This window comes from Chanodichthys erythropterus, chromosome 9, assembly GCF_024489055.1.
Source record: "Chanodichthys erythropterus isolate Z2021 chromosome 9, ASM2448905v1, whole genome shotgun sequence".
NCBI classification, from domain to species: Eukaryota; Metazoa; Chordata; class Actinopteri; order Cypriniformes; family Xenocyprididae; genus Chanodichthys; species Chanodichthys erythropterus.
In genome coordinates, this window is record NC_090229.1 from 18,886,262 (window position 1) to 18,905,901 (window position 19,640).

Consider the following 19,640-nt stretch of genomic DNA (forward strand, 5'->3'; position numbering starts at 1 on the left):
AACCATGTTAATTAGTGTCAAGTGCAACAAAGGTGGGTGGTAATAAAAAAAATAAAAAAATAATAATAAAAAAATGCCATTCCTTGCCACCACACTTCACCATACTCAATTTCATTAACATTTTAATAAAACAAAAAATTTAAATATTAAACGCATTTGAATTCAATTCAAACCTACATATTAAGCAGGAAACAAACAGATAAATATATTTGTTTTATGCAATAAAGACTTCTTTAATGCTTAAGAAAAAAAAAGCACATTTCTAATTGTTTAAACTGAAAGTATTACAACACCCCAGTCTTATCTATACTAAGTGTTATGTGTAATCTACCTATGAAAATTATCTGCTTAATATGTTAACAAGAAGCCTTCATCAAGGAAAAAAGTACATCACCACCTCTTGACACCCAAAAAGTAACAGACATAAAGTGGCCGCTGTTAGTATTAATTACATGGCCCAATCATTTTGATGTCTGAGGTTTTGTGAGGACATTATAGTGTTTTACAAAAAGTGTATGAGATTGAGTATATACAGTCAAAAGTCTGACTCCAAGGCAGATGGTTCAGCCTAATTAAAGCATTTGGCTTAACTTCTACTAGACCAAGATGAACCTCTAAGGCTTCTCCTAATGCCAACAAAAAGTTCAAGGTTGTTACAGAGTGTGCTTGACCTGATCAAATATCTCTCCATATTAGACGGTAAAAGTGGCTGCATCCATGCTTTTTTTTTTTTTTTGAATATGCAATTAAAGTTGATGGTGAGAGTTGTGCCATCCATTGCCACGGAGGAAGGTATTGATTCTGGCAGTGAGCTGAAAGTTTGCACAGATGAGATTGAGATGCTCACACAGAAATCTAGGAAAATCCTCAAGCAAAAGATCTGTCCAAGTTAAATAGAGTCATCCCCTGGGCAGAATCAGGCTCAGGAAATTAGCAAATAGACCTACATCTCTGATATTCCTTAAAGGGATAGTTCACCATTTCACTCTCTTGCATCAAACACAAAATGAAAAATGTTAAAGAATGTACTGTGAATAGGAAATGGGGTCTGAAGTGATTATAAAAATAGCATAAAAGTAGTCCATACTCAAGTACTACTCAGTCATTTCAATAGGAATCCATGTGTTTGGGAATTTTGTGGAGGTTGCAAAAGTTCCCCACTGCAAATTTACTGCATTGACCAACAGGTTTAAAAGTTACTTCTGTGTGAGCTGTGTTTCATACATCGCTACACTTTATCCATTGTTGCACTATTGGCAAGCGATAATGGAACTTTTTTGTCTCAGAAATTTCGCTTATGTGACCGCTCCTTCACACAAAGCTGTTGTATGGCATATACAGTCGTGCTCAAAATTATTCATACCCTTGGTAAATATGACCAAAGAAGGCTGTGAAAATAAATCTGCATCGTTAATACTTTTGATCTTTTATTTAAAAAATCTACCAAAATCCAACCTTTCTTTGGAGAATAATAATTTTAAATGGGGGAAAAATCTCTCCAGATCCTTCAGATTCCCAGCTCCATGTTGGTGCTTCTTCTCTTCAGTTCACTCCGCTCATTTTCTTTAGGGTTCAGGTCAGGGGACTTGGAAGGTCATGGCAGAAGCTTCATTTGTGCTCAGTGACACATTTTTGTGTTGGTTTTGATGTTTGTTTTGGATCATAGTCCTGATGGAAGATCCAACCACAGCCCATTATATGACTTCTAACAGGGACAGTCAGGTTTTGATTTTTTTATCTGCTGGTATTTGATAGAATCCATGATTCCATGTATCTGAAAAGATGTGCAGGACCTCCAGCAAAAAACATAAGCCCACAACATTAAAGATAGGGCAGTATATTTCATTGTACTCATAGGGTACTTTTTACCCCTGTGTGCACCAAACCCATCTTAAGTCTTTGCTGCTAAAAAAAGCTAATTTTTTAACATTAATTTTTCTGTGGTTGGATCTTCCATCAGGATTATGATGACAAAAATGTGTCACTGAGCACAAAATGAAGCTTCTGCAATGACCGTCCCAATCCCCTGACCTGAACCCTAAAGAAAATGAGCGGAGTGAACTAAAGAGCAGAAGCACCAACATGGAGCTGGGAATCTGAAGGATCTGGAGAGATTCTGTATGAAGGATCTCTTGGTCTCTGATCTCTTGTCAGGTGTTCTCCAAACTCATCAGGCATTATAGAAGAAGACTCAGAGCTGTTATCTTGGGAAAAAGAGGTTGCAAAAAGTATTGAATAAAAGGGTATGATTAATTGTGAGCAGTATGTATTAGAGAAAAACCTCTCTAATAATGAGATTTTCCCCCATTTAAAATTATTATTTTCCAATGAAAGGTTGGATTTTTGTAGATATTTGAAATAAAAGATCAAAAGTATTAACGATGCAGATTTATTTTCACAGCCTTCTTTGGTCATATTTACCAAGGGTATGAATCATTTTGAGCATGACTGTAGTACTTCTATGAGATTTTTTCACTTATATTATATAAAATATATATAAAAGGACAAAACCTTCATTTTTAAGTGAACTACCCCTTTAAGAACCACAGAGGAGGATAATCTGTTATCACATTTCAATGATCAAAACTTGAACTTGCAATATGACAGTCTGAATATGAATATCTGTGAATCTGGTCTGACTTGCTGTCGAACTGCAATGACACCCCTGAATGACAGTGGGTTGAAGTAAAGTCTTACGCCCGAGATCAAATCCCGTGATCACTCGGTGACTCCCACTCTTTGGCAGTGCTGTCACCTGAAATCTACCCTGAGAATTATGGGGAGGCCATATGAATTCACATCCAGATTGTGGTCGCTGAGTTCCCCATTCAGAGAGCTGTCACCTCAGTACTAGAGGGCTCCACCTGCAATAAGCAGCTACTGTTAACCACAATCACACATCTCTTTAATTTCCTTCCTATTATTCATTTTCCTTGCTTTCTAATGAGCCAGAGTGGTTGTGGCCTGCCTTTAACAATTCACACATTAAAAAAGAAGAAAAAAAAGTCTCTTCAAGGAGAAACATTCAAGCTCTACCCACTTTCAAATACAAGCAGTTGTTTAAATTATATGGTGAAAGCAATGTCCTTCAACCAGGTGCTTTCACAGAATGATGATTATTGTTATTATCTTATATTTTCCACCTGCCTGAGCCCTGGAAGTGGAAGGTGAGATGGTGTGTATTCATTAAAGAGAGCCAAATGGAGAGATGACCAGAATTAGACGTGAACTTTGACATCCACAAATCACAAAGATGTCTCCGCATCACCTCTTTTTACCTCCTAAGTGACCCAGCTGATCCAACTGAGAACTAAAAACTTTGCCAAAAAGTTTTAGTTTCTATGTTGAGACATACTTTTCATATTTCAATTTTCATTTTGTGAATGTATTTGCGGGTGAAATGGATCAAGTGAACAGTCAGAATTGTTCCAAATGTAAACGTTATGATAAAAATAACCTCAAATATAATTGGCAAACAGTTTACAGTTTGCCAATGCCTTAAGAAAAATAAATTTAATTCAAGGTTAAACTACCATTCAAAAGTTTATATACATGAATAAAGTTACAAAATATTTCTATTTCAAATGTTCATTTGCACTTTCTCTTCATCAAAGAAGCCTGAAAATATGTAACATGGCTTCCACAAAGATATTATGCAGTGCAACTGTTTTTTTTTAACTTTGATAATAAAGTGTCTTGAGCATCAAATCAGCATATTAGAATGATTTCTGAAGGATCATATGGCACTGAAAACTGGAGTAATGATGCTGAAAATAAAGCTTCGCCATTGCTGGAATCATTTTTTATTTTTTTTTCACTTTTGGTTGTAATTTTCAGTCAATGAGCCACAAGAGAAGCGATGCAAGTCTTTATTGTTTTACTAGCGAAAAGAGGAGAAAAGAATGGGAAGTTGCAAAGAATGTGGACGAATAAAACTTCCAAACTGCGTCTTTGTTCTCTTCACTTTAGCCCTGATGACTTTGAGGCTTTTTATCTGTATGTTTTGGTGCAACGGTAATCTAGCAACGCATACAAGTCTTAATATCCGCAGGGTTCCTTGTAAAGATGATCAGACTTTTCAATTTGACCCATAGCGCAAAACTGAGGATGAAAACATCGAAGACGTGCAATGTCTCTGTGGCTATTCGAATTACTGTTCTATGATTGACATGTTAAAATCATCTGATCACCTGAATGCATTACACACAGTTAAACATGCTGAGAAGATGCTACTGTTTATGCGATCACAGATATCTCGTTCATCACAGCACACACAAGCTTTGAGGCAGTCTGTCTCAATCGAGATGTGTTATAGGCTTACCATCGTCAGTCTCCACGACAGGCGTGGCATTTGATAAAAGCATACGCTTATATCCATTGTCAACTGTAAGTTCTTTCAGCTGCGGTCTACTAAAAGCCTCAAAGGCACTAGGGCTAAAGTGAAGAGAACAAAAACACGGATCTTTAGGAAGTTTTATTCGTCCACATTCTTTGCAACTTCCCATTCTTTTCTCTTCTTATCGCTAACAAAGCAGTAAAGACTTACATCGCTTCTCTTGTGGCTCATTGACTGAAAATTACAACCAAAAGCTGCACAATGTGGCATTGTATATTATATTCTGAGTTGTGTTGTGGTAAAAATAGTAACAGGACAGTGTCAGTAGAGCAGTGAGTGAAACCATTTGACATCATCGACAAAGAGCGCAAACAAAATGGCGCCGCCCATTGACCAAATTGGTCCAAATATGTCATGGATTTTTTAAATAACGTAAATCTTTCATGGGTTTTCTACTACATATTTCGGTAAGAGACATAATTTACGTTATATTAAGCCATACAAGTCTTAACACCAGGGGTTCCCTTTAAAACATATTACAATTCTTTTAAATTACAATAATATTGCACAATATTACCTTTTTAGTGTATTTTTACAACCTTGATCTTGAAAAATCTTCCTGACCTCAAAGCTTCTTAAGGGTAGTGTACAGTATTCACACAAACAGAGTCGCAATATACTACACAATTTTACTTCATCTTAGCTAGTTCTTCCTCATTGTAGTCCTCACCTGAAAACTTCTAAACAAACTTTCCTTCCTGTGCATTTATTATTTATCATATTATTATTGATTATGAGATTACTATGCATCATGCAAAATAAAATAAAATATTTTTGCTCTTGGCCAAGTTGACTACACAAGATCTCATTGAAAAACAGTCTGTTTCACCACGAATGCCATATGTGACAGGGAAAAAAAAAAAACCCGGTAGTTTTCTGTGCTGATTAATTCCTCAAACGGCACATTATTCTTCAGAGTGAATTCCAGCATGTTATGTACTTAGCTCACACTTGCTCGAGCATGAGCGCTTTAAATACATCAAAACTGTTATGTGTCACAATTGCCATTTTGCTTTAATGTCAGCCAGCCTCACTGTGAGCTGCGGCTTTAGTCATGTATAATTCATCCGCTGTGTGGAGTCTGTCAGGAGGGTGGCCCATCTCACTGCTGTAGTGTGACTTTCCACAGCACACACCGCCACTGACACACACTTATCATGCCATCATCTCTGAGGGTGCAGCACAGTGTCTTCTGTAACGAAGGTTTGGATGATGAATGCACACAGCAACACACAAACAGACACATAAAAAAAAAAAACTTGTTCGTGCTTCATAATTATGCCACTTGTGTCTCTGATAACACAGGCACAGTCTAAATTGGATGTGGGTATGCTGGGAAATTATAATCACATAATCACGGGAAAAAAATGAAACAAATAAAAAACAAGCCAAGCTTTCGACGGCTAGTCATGACAAGAGGTTTCAAAAATCACTCTGTGGAATCTCACTGGATATCATCAGGATCACATTAAAGTCCGATTATAGTAAACACAAAATCAAAATTGACCCTATTTACTTTCTTAATGCACATTAAGGCCTTAATGTGAACTATTCATTGGTGCATGTTATTCTAAAGACAAAAATTCCTTTCATAATCTTAAATCAAAATGTAATAACTTGCTCTTCTTCTTTAAATTATGTTAGCTAATAGCCAAATAGCTGTTAAGGCATTGTTTTAGCAAACTTGCAGTTGATCTGGCTCCATTCCAGCCAATTATTATTATTTTTCTCTTGTTGTATAACCTATTTTACTTGGCAATAGATCACATTACTTGACTAAAAGGTGGTTTGAAATCCAATTCAAATCTGATTTTTGTTAATACCTCTTGGCTTTGTTAATACCTCTCTAAGTGATTACATTTCTTTTCTTGCCATTTGTTGTGCAATGTGTTCAGATTTGGACACTGCCCTCATTAAAAAACAAAATCAAAGGAAAACATCCATTGCTAATGTTTCACACATAATGAACCTATACAAGTTTGTGTTGTTACTATGACAACCATTGTAGACATGCAGTCTGAGGAAGAAAAAATGTCCAAATATAAGTTGCAGAAAAATAACTTGCAGAAAATAAATAAAATAAAATTATAAAATAATAAAAATACAGTTTGGTGCTGCTAATGCAACAGAATTGCACCTTTAAGTGATATTTAGATTATTTAAGATAATTTGTCATATACTGTACAAGGAGCATAGCATGTTAAGGAAACAGGTCAGAAGCCTCACAATGGCCTTATCCTTTTCACACCCCACTTTAGCTTAATTACCCCGAACTGCTTGTATAATTTGGTCCTGATCTCACAGTAAATACGCTGCTGATTTACCGTGGCTATAAACTGGGGCTCTAGCCTCAAGGGCGAGCTAAAACAAACAAGCTTAAGGGTGTCATGACAAAGAGCAACCATCAGAGCTATTGATCACCTGTGTTTTAATAGATTTATACTGTATAATCAAGCTTCTGCACTCTTGACAGATCAGCTGAAACAGCAAGCCTGTCTTTGATGAGTCTTGCTTAGTTGAAGTGACAGGATTTCCCATGTTTCTTTACCCAAGCAGTCATCTTTGCAGCTCCTAACATGAAATAATTATAATGTAGTCAAATAATTGCCTCGCAGGCTCATATGTTGACAGCAGAGGCAAGAAGCTGTAGCGGGCAACATGGAAGTAATTTCTCTCCATTACCATGTTTGATCCACACTGAGCAAAGTGTGAAACAAGTGCGACAGCAGTAGATAAATAAGAATTTTCATTTTATTTTTACCTTGCACACCCACAAGGAATTTACAAAAAGGTCAGCGCTGGTTACTTTTTTTATTACATTTTTTTTTTTTTTTTTTTCAGGGTATGTACTCAAATAAGTATGGCAGCTTTTTAGTGTCATGTCATAATAATAATAATAATAATTATTATTATTATTATTATTATTATTATATAAAACACAAAATAAAATAAAAACTGGAGACACTTTACAATAAGGTCTCATTTGTTATCATAACTAACATGAACTAACAATGAGCAATATCTTCTTACAGCATTTATTACCTTTGTTAATGTTAATAAAAATGTTTATGTTCATGTTAGTTCACAGTGCTAATGTTAATTCTTGATCTTAAAGAAGTATTAGTAAATGTTGAAATTTACATTAACTAACATTAATAAATGCTGTAGAAGTATTGTTAGTTCATGTTAACTAATGTAGTTAACACTCTGAGGTCTGACGGTATCGCCGGCGATACCACCGTGGTTTTTTTCTTATCAGTGTGAAAGAGACTCAAAATACTCCGTCACTGTTGCACATACAATTAAGAGTTATACACCATTTTAATCTGTGGAATATCTTCTTTCATTTGTATACACTCAGAGTAAAAACAGAATGTTGTGCTTTTTGTAAAATAAATGTTAAAAAATGAAACCTTATTATAAAGCGTTACCCAAAATCATAATGTTTTGAGAATAATCTCATAACAAGATGAGGATATAGTCACAATATTACAATATTAAGGTTGTAAAACGTTGAGATTAAAGTTGATTTACTGCGAGAATAGTCAAAATTTTGTCAAAAACAATATTACAACAGCAATATTGGAATCAAGTTGCCTGGCATTCACCTTTTTAAGTAAACTTAAAAATCCTTGATACATTATTGTTTTAATGTTTTAAGAATAATGTTCCATATTATGTTACTTTACTTGCAACTTCAATCATATAATATTATGACTAATGATGCTATGATTATTCTCATAACATTGGCTTTATTCTCAAAATATTACTACTTCAACATTATGACTTTATTCTTAAAACTTTATGACTTCTTATAAAAGGTCTTTAATGGGACTACTTTCATTATGGCTTTCATTAAAAAACTTTTTTTTTTTTTTTAAATGCTGATGCTGTTGTAAACAAAAATGTTGTTGACATACAAGTAACCTTTTCTGTCCCTCTACACAAGATCTGTGCAGCTGGGCCCTGATAGAGGTGCTAAGGTTGCAATTTTACTCTTGGTGGGAAGAGAACACACTGGGGAAGTTTAGTGAAGTATCTAAACATTGTCTCAACTCCCCTCTATCAGCATCCCTGTCCGTATTGTGCTAATAATATAGTACTTCAAGATTTATGAGCATGAATGTTGCTACCACAGATGTTAGTTCTCAAAGAATGGGCATTTATGAGGGAAAAAAAATCTGCAACTCTGCAATATGTGTGGAAATAACCCCCATCCACTCAACTCTCAGCTTCTCATTAGGGGTTCAAAAGCGGTTGACTCTCAGCTATCCCACATCCCAAGATGCCAGCACGTGTTCAACTCCATAAAATCATCAGATGCTGGTTCAATATTCAATATTCCCTGTGTAACATCCAAGTACACTTGCACCACTCAAAAAACAGCACTTTGAATAATCAAGAGCTCCCTTTATAAGTGCAATAGTTCAGTCCGGTTCCCGCGGGCACACACCAGAGCACTTGGTGCCAGCGTGTCATCTCTCTCTTCCTGACAAAACCACAGTAATCTAACATCCAGCAATCTGCCACAAGAGGGAGGTCCCCAGATATAATCCAACACTCCAACAAAGTGCTGTGCACACCTGACCGATGGTGGCAAAAGCAAAGTATGATGGGTGGTGACAATGCAATCGTGACCTGGTGTGTGACCCCTGCACGAGTCTTTGTGCAGTGGGTAATGGGACCACGAGCCGGAAGAGGATTATGGGAGTAATCCAGCCACTGTAACCTTATCAGCACATGCCATGTTTGTGTCACTATTCATCAAATTTCTCTCTGGGAGACTTGCAGCATTAATAGCAAAGAAATAAATGAAAATACATGGCATTGAAATAAGACGGTCCCAAGGCAACAGGCACAAAACTACAAGCAAATCCAATGCAAATTCCAAACGAGGCAGGGATTTTTTCGATTTAAAAGGAGCACAGGCTTTCCATCTGCGAACTGAAAAGTTGCTGATGGCGATAATAATCGTTAGAATTCCATTAATCCATAACATCCCTGTGAATCAATAACAATCAATGACATTCCGGATGCTGTTTGCACATACATGCAAAAATAAATATGTACGCAAATAAATGTGAATACATCTTTCGTCATTCTGTCGAAAAAGGTCTGCAGTGGTTCCATCTAAGTCAAGGGGAAATTTATGAATTTACAATGCACTTCTCCTCATGCCACCGCAGACGTCTTAGTAGCAAGCTTCTCATTTAAGTAAAGTGCATGAATTAAGGAGAAATACTAGCGCGAGTAATTTCATTCTTCATCCTTCATTCCACTTTAATCGAAAAAGCTAGCACTAGCTGTGTTATCTATTTTCCAAAGACTGCTTTATGGCAGCCTGTTTGCCCATTCAACAGGACTCCCAGGGTGATATATTGTTTCCACAGACCCATGTAAAAACGACTGAGCTCTTTGCGACTGAAATTAAACACAATGTAGAGATAATTTGATTGAGATGAGAAAATGGCCAGCGTGGCGTAATTGGCCATGTAATGTAAGGGAGCGGCTCGGAGGATGTGGCGAGAGACAGCAGCGCAAGAGTTGTAAATAATCCATCATGCGGGCTGAAATGCTGGCCAGCTGACAGCCGTGGCCATCCACCCCAGTAAAAAAGCTGACACGTCAATCAGTGCCTTCACCCCATCTCCAAAGAATCATCTCTGCTCGTAACGTCCCGATCAACCACCGCTGTGGCCCGGTGATCACGTGAGGATAAGGCTGCCTTTGCTCACACAGCACTGGTTTACTGATGTTTCAGCATTATGCAAAGGAAGTCCTTTTTCTGCAACAACAACAAAGTATTGAATCAGCTCGGACTATGATAGACATTTATCACATGATGATGATGAAAATTTTAGTACTCAGTGATTGCTCTTTCAAAGCTTAGGAGATTTTAATGGAGTTCTAAATTATGTTTCAATTAGGCTAAAGTGTGTCATTTTTTCTCAATGTTAAAACAGCTTAAAAAGCCAACGTAATCTCATGAGAATACATGTGTATTTTTACGTGAAGTGTAGTTTACTCATCTACTTAATATGATATAACATTTCTGTTCGTGACTTGTGCTGCAAACTAGTTTCAAAAGATTTCATAATGTTAAACAAGACTACACTTTGAAACCTTAAAATTAATACAATTTCTGTAATTGTTTAGCCATTCTGTAATATTTAGTTGTTTGCTGTGAGACACAGAAGGTGTTTTTTGTCCTATGCAGCGACTGACAATACAACCATAAGGTACACCAAAGCACAATATAATTTCACAAATCACATCAATTATATTTGTTCGCTATACTACAAATCTTTAGAACTTTATGTTTGTAAGGAACAGATCGAAATTCAGCCCTTTATCCAGAAATCTTTATCTTCATTCTCAGCAGGACTGTCACAGTCAAAGCACATCCTCGTAATGATTCAAACGTGAAAAATGCGCCCTCAAGAAGCTTTACGACATGGTTTTACGGCACTAATATCGGATGCTCATCGGTTCCCGCCTGCTTTGTCACAGATTGCGACATGCTGTGTTTCAGTGGATTGACATTTGAAATGAGTGCGCGCCTTCACGGAGAGAAGCCGAATTCATATATTCATGGATTAATCAATTAAATTCTCCTCTGTACCCCATAAAAAAACTATTACCGGCAGAGAGGACTGCGACTGCAACTCATCATCATTTGAACTACTTTTGGTACCACTTTTGACATTGTAAGTATTTTTACGTTTTAGAACTATAAATACATCAGTATTGTACGTTTCAGCACCTTTCTAAATGTACAAAAATGTATGCTTTGTGTCTTTGAAAGTTACATATTAACAATGAGACCAGGCTGAACAGCAGATACTACTGTTTGTAGGGTGATTTCACCCCGACGTGTGAACACTATCAAACATTGCTCTTTTTTGAGCATCCATGTTTTGGATGTTTCTTCTACAGTTCCTTAGGAAATACAAAACAGAAACAAGACAATTGTGGATAAATGAATATAAAGCCTTTAAATGAGAGTAGAAAAGTTCATATTAAATAAAAAGATGTGGAATTTGAATTGCAACTGACAGAAAGAGGAATTTACTCAATTGCAATAGAATACTGTGGGAATGAGTCCTACAAGCCAGAAATGAGTTTGCATTTTTGCACTTCCGGTTTCATCATTCTGAAGTCTATGGGTTTTTTGGTTAAATGCCTGAAATAAGGTCTGTGGCTAACACAAGCTCAATATATTTTCTTATTTTATTTAACAACCCGTGTTTTGAAAAAGGTATGTTTTTCACTAACAAGTGGCTAAATGGTACTACAGAGGTTATCAGGGAAATTAAAATCCTATTGGCTTTTTGTCGAGGGAACTAGGGTGGCCTACAAAAATACAGGTAACACTTTATTTTAGGGTCTTCTAACTAGTTGGTTATTAGCATGCGTATTAATAGAATATTGGCTATTTATTAGTACTTATTAAGCACATATTTAATGCCTTGTTCTGCATGACTTTATTTTACATTCTAAATAAAGTCCTAAATACCTAAACTTAACGACCTTACTAACTATTAATAAGCAGTAAATTAGGGAGTTTGAGGGAAAAGTCATAGCTAATAGTTTATATGTGTTCCTTATACTAAAGTGTTAAAATGCTGAAGCACTCTGTTAAAAAAAAAAAAAAAAAAAAAAAAAAAAAAAAAACACAAGTATTGCATTTTTGGAAATTAAGTTATTTTATTCGGAACCACAAATGTATTTATTAAATATTATTTTTTTCAGAACATTCAAAGTTAGAATATTTTGATGAAAACATGAAAAAAATGACAAAAAAAAAAAAAAAAGAAAAGAAAAAAAAGAAATTCTAGTTAAACATTGTTATTTCAAATTCAGGAATTTAATTTGAAATTAAAAGTCTCAATTCAATTCTGCATGGCACACAACCATGAGTGAGAGAGAGAGAAGTAGGAAACTTCAAGAATCTCATTGCTGTCTAGGTTAAACAACTGAGATATTAAAGAGATTTTCCTTTCCTATGGGGATTCTCATAATTATATTGTCACATATGAATTTATGCATTTAGAAAACCATGCTGTCTCACACATTAAATCTTCGTTAATTTCTATAGCAAAAGGGCAGCGCTGCTCATTACAATTCATCACAAAGGCTCTTTGTACCTGGCAAGACTCCCCTTGTCTGTCACCACGGCACAAGCACCAATGATGTCAGGTCGGCTATAAAACATACAATGAATCTGAGCAGTCATCATCTCCTGTCCTCCATTTTAAATAATGTATTTGAAAAGGCCTCTCTGTTTCCTGCTGCTGTGGAAAGGATTTGTCTGAGCAGCAGAAAAGTTTCTCATACGTCAATCAGCATAAGAGCTCAGCGGAGCGCCTACATCCAAATTGTCACCTTGAATGAACACCTTAAATATAAACTCTCATGTAAATGAAAAAAGAAGCTTGGTGACTCTATCAGGAGGCATTTTAATGATATAACTTTATCATAAGCGACTCTGTTGAAGAGGAAGCAATCACTGCCTCTTGTCTGTTTAACCTTCAAAGATATGAACCTCACCCTTTTTAGTCATGTATTATCTTGCTACGCTTCTGTAATGTCTTTCTTTATTTTGTGACTTTTTTTCTGGTGCGGCTCACACAGATGCTCCAATTTCCCATTTGTCAGTGTTTACCTCTTATCCAATCAGAGCTCTTAAGGTCACAGCGAGTGCCGACGGAGTTCGCCCGCTGTGTCTGTCTGCTTCTGTGAGCGTGACCTTGGGTGGTGGTTAGAGAGACTTGTCTAAACACGTCTGCATGTGTGTTTGCGTGAGCCCGTGCATGTGTTTGTGTGTGTGTGGACAGGGCCATCAGTCACCACTGTAACCTTGAGCCGAAGTGACCACAGACGTTAACGAGTTACTGAGGCCTGTGAATCATGCATAGACCACAGGCTGATGGGAAACAGCAGCTGCCTCATAATGACAGCTTCGAAATGTAAATAAATGAATAAATATTTTGCTGTGGTAGCAAGAGGAAGGATTCTGGAACTAATGTGCTGAGTTTTGTCAGAGCTACACGGCACAACAGGACTGTAATATTCATTTTTAAGAGCAAACTGAAAATTATCTGGCAGAGCTGGTTATGCTGAAATTTTGCACGCGTCAGACTACTGTCTGTAGGCAAGATCATTTTCTGGAGGCTGATTATGACAATGTTTTCAAATGATGAGGAAAGTAGCATCCTCTCTGCTATGGCACTGGCAGTAAGCTAAACTGCACTATGAAACTCAAGTTAAAGAGGGTTTTATTGTGAAATATATAAAAATTATGATTGGTAACACTTTATTTTAAGGTGATGTAGTTATTTTAAGGTGATGAAGTACTACATTAACAGCAAATATGCATAATTACTAACCCTAAACCAAACCCTAACCCTAAAAGCATGTTTACACCAAGAACAATAACTATAAAGATAACGATAATGATATAGTTCTAAAAATCGTTCTAAATATAAAATAATTGCAGTGTCCACACACTAGCTATAATGATAAAGACATAGAGAAACAATATCGTTGGGATCACTTTCAGAATTATTTTTTTCCAGCTGTTGAACGATAAAACATTGACAGCCAATCAGAATCATCAGCTAAATTCACAGTTAGATTAGGTTGATTACACTAGCTATTCACTCGAAACATAGCATGCTGAGGACATCTGTGGGCTAAAGCCGTGTAAATGCAACAGGGACAGTAAAAACATGCTATATATACTCTGAAACCGCAGCACGTAAGCTTAGAATAAACAGACTGTTATCCTTTGTTGGTGTGGACACAAATATACTATAAATATATATCATTATAGTTATCTTTATAGTTATCATTCTTGATGTGAACGGGCCTTAACTCTATAGTAAGTACATGTAGTTAGTTAAAGGATTAGTCCACTTTCACATAAAATTTTCCTGATAATTTACTCACCCCTATGTCATCCATCTTTCTGGCAAAAAGTGCAGCACGGTTTTCTATATATATGTATATTTATATATACATATATATATACATATATATATATATATATATATATATATATATACATATATATATATATATATATATATATATATATATATATATATATATATATATATATATATATATATATATATATATATATATATATATATGTATATTTATATTAGGGCTGTCAAAATAACGCGTTAATTTCTATTAATTAATCTGAGAAAAAAATAACGTGTTAAAAAAAATAATGCAGATTAATCCATTCCGTATTGACCTTTGAATCTGGAGCCGTTCTAGCCACCATTCGACTGTAAAATGAAGGAGGGAGACGACTGCTGCGCTGACGGACATAACGAGCAGAGCTCCTCCCTCGTGCGCGCCAGCTCTCTTCTTCTTCAAAGTAAGCACCGTCTTTGCACTCTCTCTACCTCACACATAATAATCTAAATCAACTGACACGATGCTAAAAGTTCGTAAGACCGAATCCACATAATAATCTAAAAGTTCGTAAGACCTCACACATAATAATCTAAATCAACTGACACGATGCTAAAAGTTCGTAAGACCGAATCCATGTTTCACGAGGCGCATTCGGAGAATATTTTTCCTGAATAACCGTTGGGTGTGATTGTGAATAGTGCTCAAAAGAATGTCACCTCATCTTCTCTGACAGGCACCCTGCTGACATAAACCACACTTTCAGTAAACAAAAAGAAAATCATATCCAGTGGTGAAGTGTTTTCTGTGTTGACAAATCTTTTGCGATGTTCTAATAACAGTCACGATTCACACACAACGTGTCAACTTCCGCTAATGTCCAATTCGTGACCTAATGACTCATTTGAACAGATTCATTTTAATGAATCATGACAACAACAGATCTGTCCACACGGTCTATAATGAATCATTTACTCAAACAACTCTGAAATGAGAACATAAGTGTGCTTACCACATTTAGCAAGAGTGGTTAGTAAAATTAGCCTTAATATCCAGAATATTTTCAGGTTATTTAAATGACAATGTGTAGTAAATTAGGCCTACCTATAAAACCAGTTAGTTTAGACTGGGGTGAGGTGAAACCAGAACAAAGCAAGTTGTTGTTAGCTAGGTGCATTCAATTGTATATGGTAGAAAATTATATTATTAGTTAATATAACTTCTAAATGCTACTTTTTAATACTTTTCTGGTTTAGCAAAAAAGCATCTTCTCTTACAAAGCTATAAAATCACTTTTTTTTTGCAAAGAGGGCAAGAAAGAATTAGTGAGAGTGATGGGTGCTTTATTGTCAGTATCAGGCTCGCAGATCATGTGGGTAGGGCACTTTTTACTGTTTGTGTGGATGACCATGTCTGTCACCACCGAAGACCATTTTTGACCCAGGAAAAACCCTGCATTGATTAATTTGAATTGAAATATTTAATATTTTCACAGCAAAAATTATGTATGCGATTTATTTAGATTCATTAATCACAGAGTATGCAATTAATTGGATTACATTTTTTAATCGATTGACAGCCCTAATATATTATATATAATATATATATATATATATATATATATATATATATATATATATATACACACACACACACACACAACGATTAGTTAGCCATTGAGATCCACCCCTGATTGATAGACAAGGCTATGCAAACCCATCATTTTTCCCTTTAAAACGATAAACCTTAGTTGTCTGTTGGAGCGGATGGTTTCCCTCCATACTATGACAGCTTGTCGGTGTGATGGACATCTGTCTCTGACTGTTCACCATACACACATCACAAAGACAGGCGGCTGGTCGAGCCATGTCCTCACCTCTCGCCTCACTGGCATCCTCCATCATGTCTTCTGTCTGTCCACCGTGAAGCTGATATCTTCCTGTTAAATGCCTGGCCTTTCACCCAAGAAAGACCATTTGCAATCTGACTCCTTCACTTCGCTCCCAGCCTTCCTCTGACAGGTACACACGCTATTGGATACATTTGAGCTCTCTTTGTCAGTGTTGGACAAGATCCAGAAATTATTTTCTATGTTTGCTAGTTAAGAGTGGCATTGCCAAATTGTTGAATATATGCAAAAACATGAAAGGTATATGCAGAAACAAAACTAACAGAAGTACATTATTACCAGTTCAATTATTACCCAATGCCAAATCTCACAAATGCAAATAGAGCTTATAATGCTTACATAGAGTGTCTAGGCAGGACCCAAAATTACAAAATCTCTTGTCCAATGAACATAAATCTTGGCACATGTATCTGCCATAGACTATTTAATGGGGCTCAATGGGCAGCGCTCAGAATCCAGTGCAAAGATTCACACACATTAAAGTTTCTCTGCTTGTAAAAGACTTCGACAATAAGAATAGGAGAGCATCAATTATTTCAATAAATGTGTCAAAAACTACAGTACTACACACTGAAGACTTTTTTCAGCTGAATTTTTTTGAAGAAACTTCTGAAGGTTGTTTCAAATGAACTGCATGTGGCAGAGAACAGTCCCGCTGCTCCGCAACTAATGCAATTTTTTATTTTGTCATTATTAAATACCAGCCCTAGTAAAATATGTTCACAATTGACCATAAAACACCTGAGAAGCAGCTGCATGCTGAAACATGACTTGTAATAGGAGCAATTTGTCTCTAACTATACACAGAATGTCTCTTGAACAATGAACTGGCATTTAAATCAGCTTTATAGAGCAGACAAAAGGCTTAGATAAGCCAGATACACTGCCTTTATGTGACAGCTCCTGAACAAACCAGAACACTGCAGCCTCAGTTTCAAAACCTGGTAATGAACGCTCACAACAGATGTTTAATAGTCTTCCCTGCTGTGGTGCTAGAAGACCTGAACACACTCACTGCATGCAATCAAAGCCCATATATATACACACAAAAATGAATACTGACAATGGTAAACTACATTTAATAGTAACATAATAAAATTGAAAAGTATATATTTTTTTAATATATTATAATTAATACAGTTGTACTATGTTTTTATGTATACATATACAAATACACCACAATTCAGGGTTTTACATTGTTACAAAAGAAAATTCAATTTCAAATAAAATGCATCAGTTTCTACAAATAAAAAAATAAAAAAAGTAAGCAGCACAACCACAACCAAATTTTTACACTTGATAATAATAAGAAATGTTTCATTTCATGATCATGTGATGCTAAAAACTACAAATCACAGGAATATATTACAATTTAAACTGTATTAAAATAGAAATACTATTAATATAGTAATATTACTATAAATTAAACTATATTATATATATATATATATATATATATATATATATATATATATATATATATATATATATATATATATATATATATATATTTTTTTTTTTACTTACTGTTCCCAAATTTTTGAATGGTAGTTGAATATAAGTATGGTAAAACCCTCTCTGAAAAGCTAAAAATAATAAAATTAAATAATATGAAAATAATAATAAAAAAAATACTGGCACTAAATATTATTTTTAAAATATTTATTATTATTATTATTATTATTATTATTATTAATGATCCATTTTTTATGTACAACTTGACATCAAATCCTCAGTAAGATCCACATGATGGACATTCATTTAATTTAAAAATTTAAGCTGATTGGTCACAAGAAAAAAAACAGCTTACTCTCCAAATATCAGTTCAGGTTAGATTAGATTCAGAAGCGGTGCAATGTCCGAATGAGCACATGCAATAAGGTTCTTTCCAATGCATTCCTGCAAAATACTTTGTCCCAAAATAGTAGCCAAGCGCACTCCCATTTTCCCAGTCAAATCCAATAACAAAAACAATAAGCTGTTTTAAATTTCCTGCGATGATTCCCTGGATGAAGTGCGTATCTTTAAGACTCAACTTATCATCCCCACACCCAAGAGTCATTACAGCTGCCTGCAGTCTCAACCACTACTGATGGTTCCTGTCCTATCCCACGTTCAACCAAAATTGGATTTTGATTGCTTTTCACAGGATATTTTTAATTAAAGGCGAATGAGAATAGCATGTGAGATTAAGCAATACTTCATGGTTTAATTCCCTGAGAGAGTTATCAGAGAGAGAGCAAAACCACTTAATGGCTTCCTTACAAATATTGCCAATTTAAACAAGTGACATTTTTCAATCAGAATGAATTACTATGACCCACAGGAAGAAAGGGACTCAGGCCAAAATGGAAAACACTAAAGCTTTGCATTATCGTATAAAAAATAAAAAAATAAATGTGTCACAGTGAATATATGGACACATACTGTATTTAATCTGCCATAAAAGTACTGAAAATACTCAATTTACTATGACATCATATCCTGCCTGGAGCTGTGAGCCTCACAGATCAACATAATGTGAACTAGTTAAATGCCGGTTGGACTGAAAGATTGAAGGCCTTGCGTTAAATGCCTGCCGGCTGGATTTGAGGGCCACTACTTGCATCTGTGCAGTGCAAAGAAATCTATTAGTGTACAATTTGTATGAAAAGTAAGTGTGAACATTTTCGGTGCTGGTGTGTGATATGTATTCATACTTGCTTGTGTGTGTGTAAATGTACCTCAGTAATGAAGGCCTTGGCAGTGGCGGGGCTCATGAACAGCACAGCACGCCTCAGTGTGTCCCTGTAGCGATGCAGCTCTTCCACCCTCATGGTGCGGAACATTCCAGTGATCATCATGTTAATATTGGATTCCACCTTCTGGAGAGAGACATCCATCCCCTGCTGAGACGTCTGGTCCAGAAAGTTCTCTATGCCCCGGATATCTGAACAACAACAGACAATATCATTGAAACTACATTCATTTTCTATGAGGCCCTGTCACAGTCTGCATTCAAACAAATATGTGTTTCCTTAAAGGTGCAGGAAGAAGATTTTTTTGTAACAGTTTTTGGATTTATACTCACACCTAGAAAATGTTTTAGTTACTGATGAAACTGTAGAAATGCAATACTCAGATATTACTTAAAGGTGGAGCAAATAGAATTTCAAAAACACCAACAACAAACGTGTAACCAATCAGCATTAGATGGCGTATGACGGTTAAGAAGAGAGAACGAGCAAGAGTCATTTGTTCTTGTCATTCGTTCAACAATTTGTTGCACATCATCTGTGACTGACATCCACTCGCATTGCGTGTGTAATAGTGGCCACATAGTGAGAGTTTTGCAGTTAAACTACTGCACACTGATGATGAGGTGTTTAGCGTCATTGATAGTGCACTCGCCTCGCATGCCAGCAG

The 19,640-nt window shown here is 35.7% G+C and overlaps 1 protein-coding gene across 1 annotated transcript in view; it reads right to left on the reverse strand.

Moving 5' to 3' along the window:
• The window catches only part of grid2 (glutamate receptor, ionotropic, delta 2), a 495,660-nt gene that overhangs the window by 162,885 nt on the left and 313,135 nt on the right, over window positions 1-19,640 (reverse strand). The window contains exon 4 of the mRNA XM_067393754.1: window positions 18,959-19,164. Coding sequence (XP_067249855.1) covers window positions 18,959-19,164 — 206 coding nt within the window. The remainder of the gene's footprint in view (window positions 1-18,958; window positions 19,165-19,640) is intronic.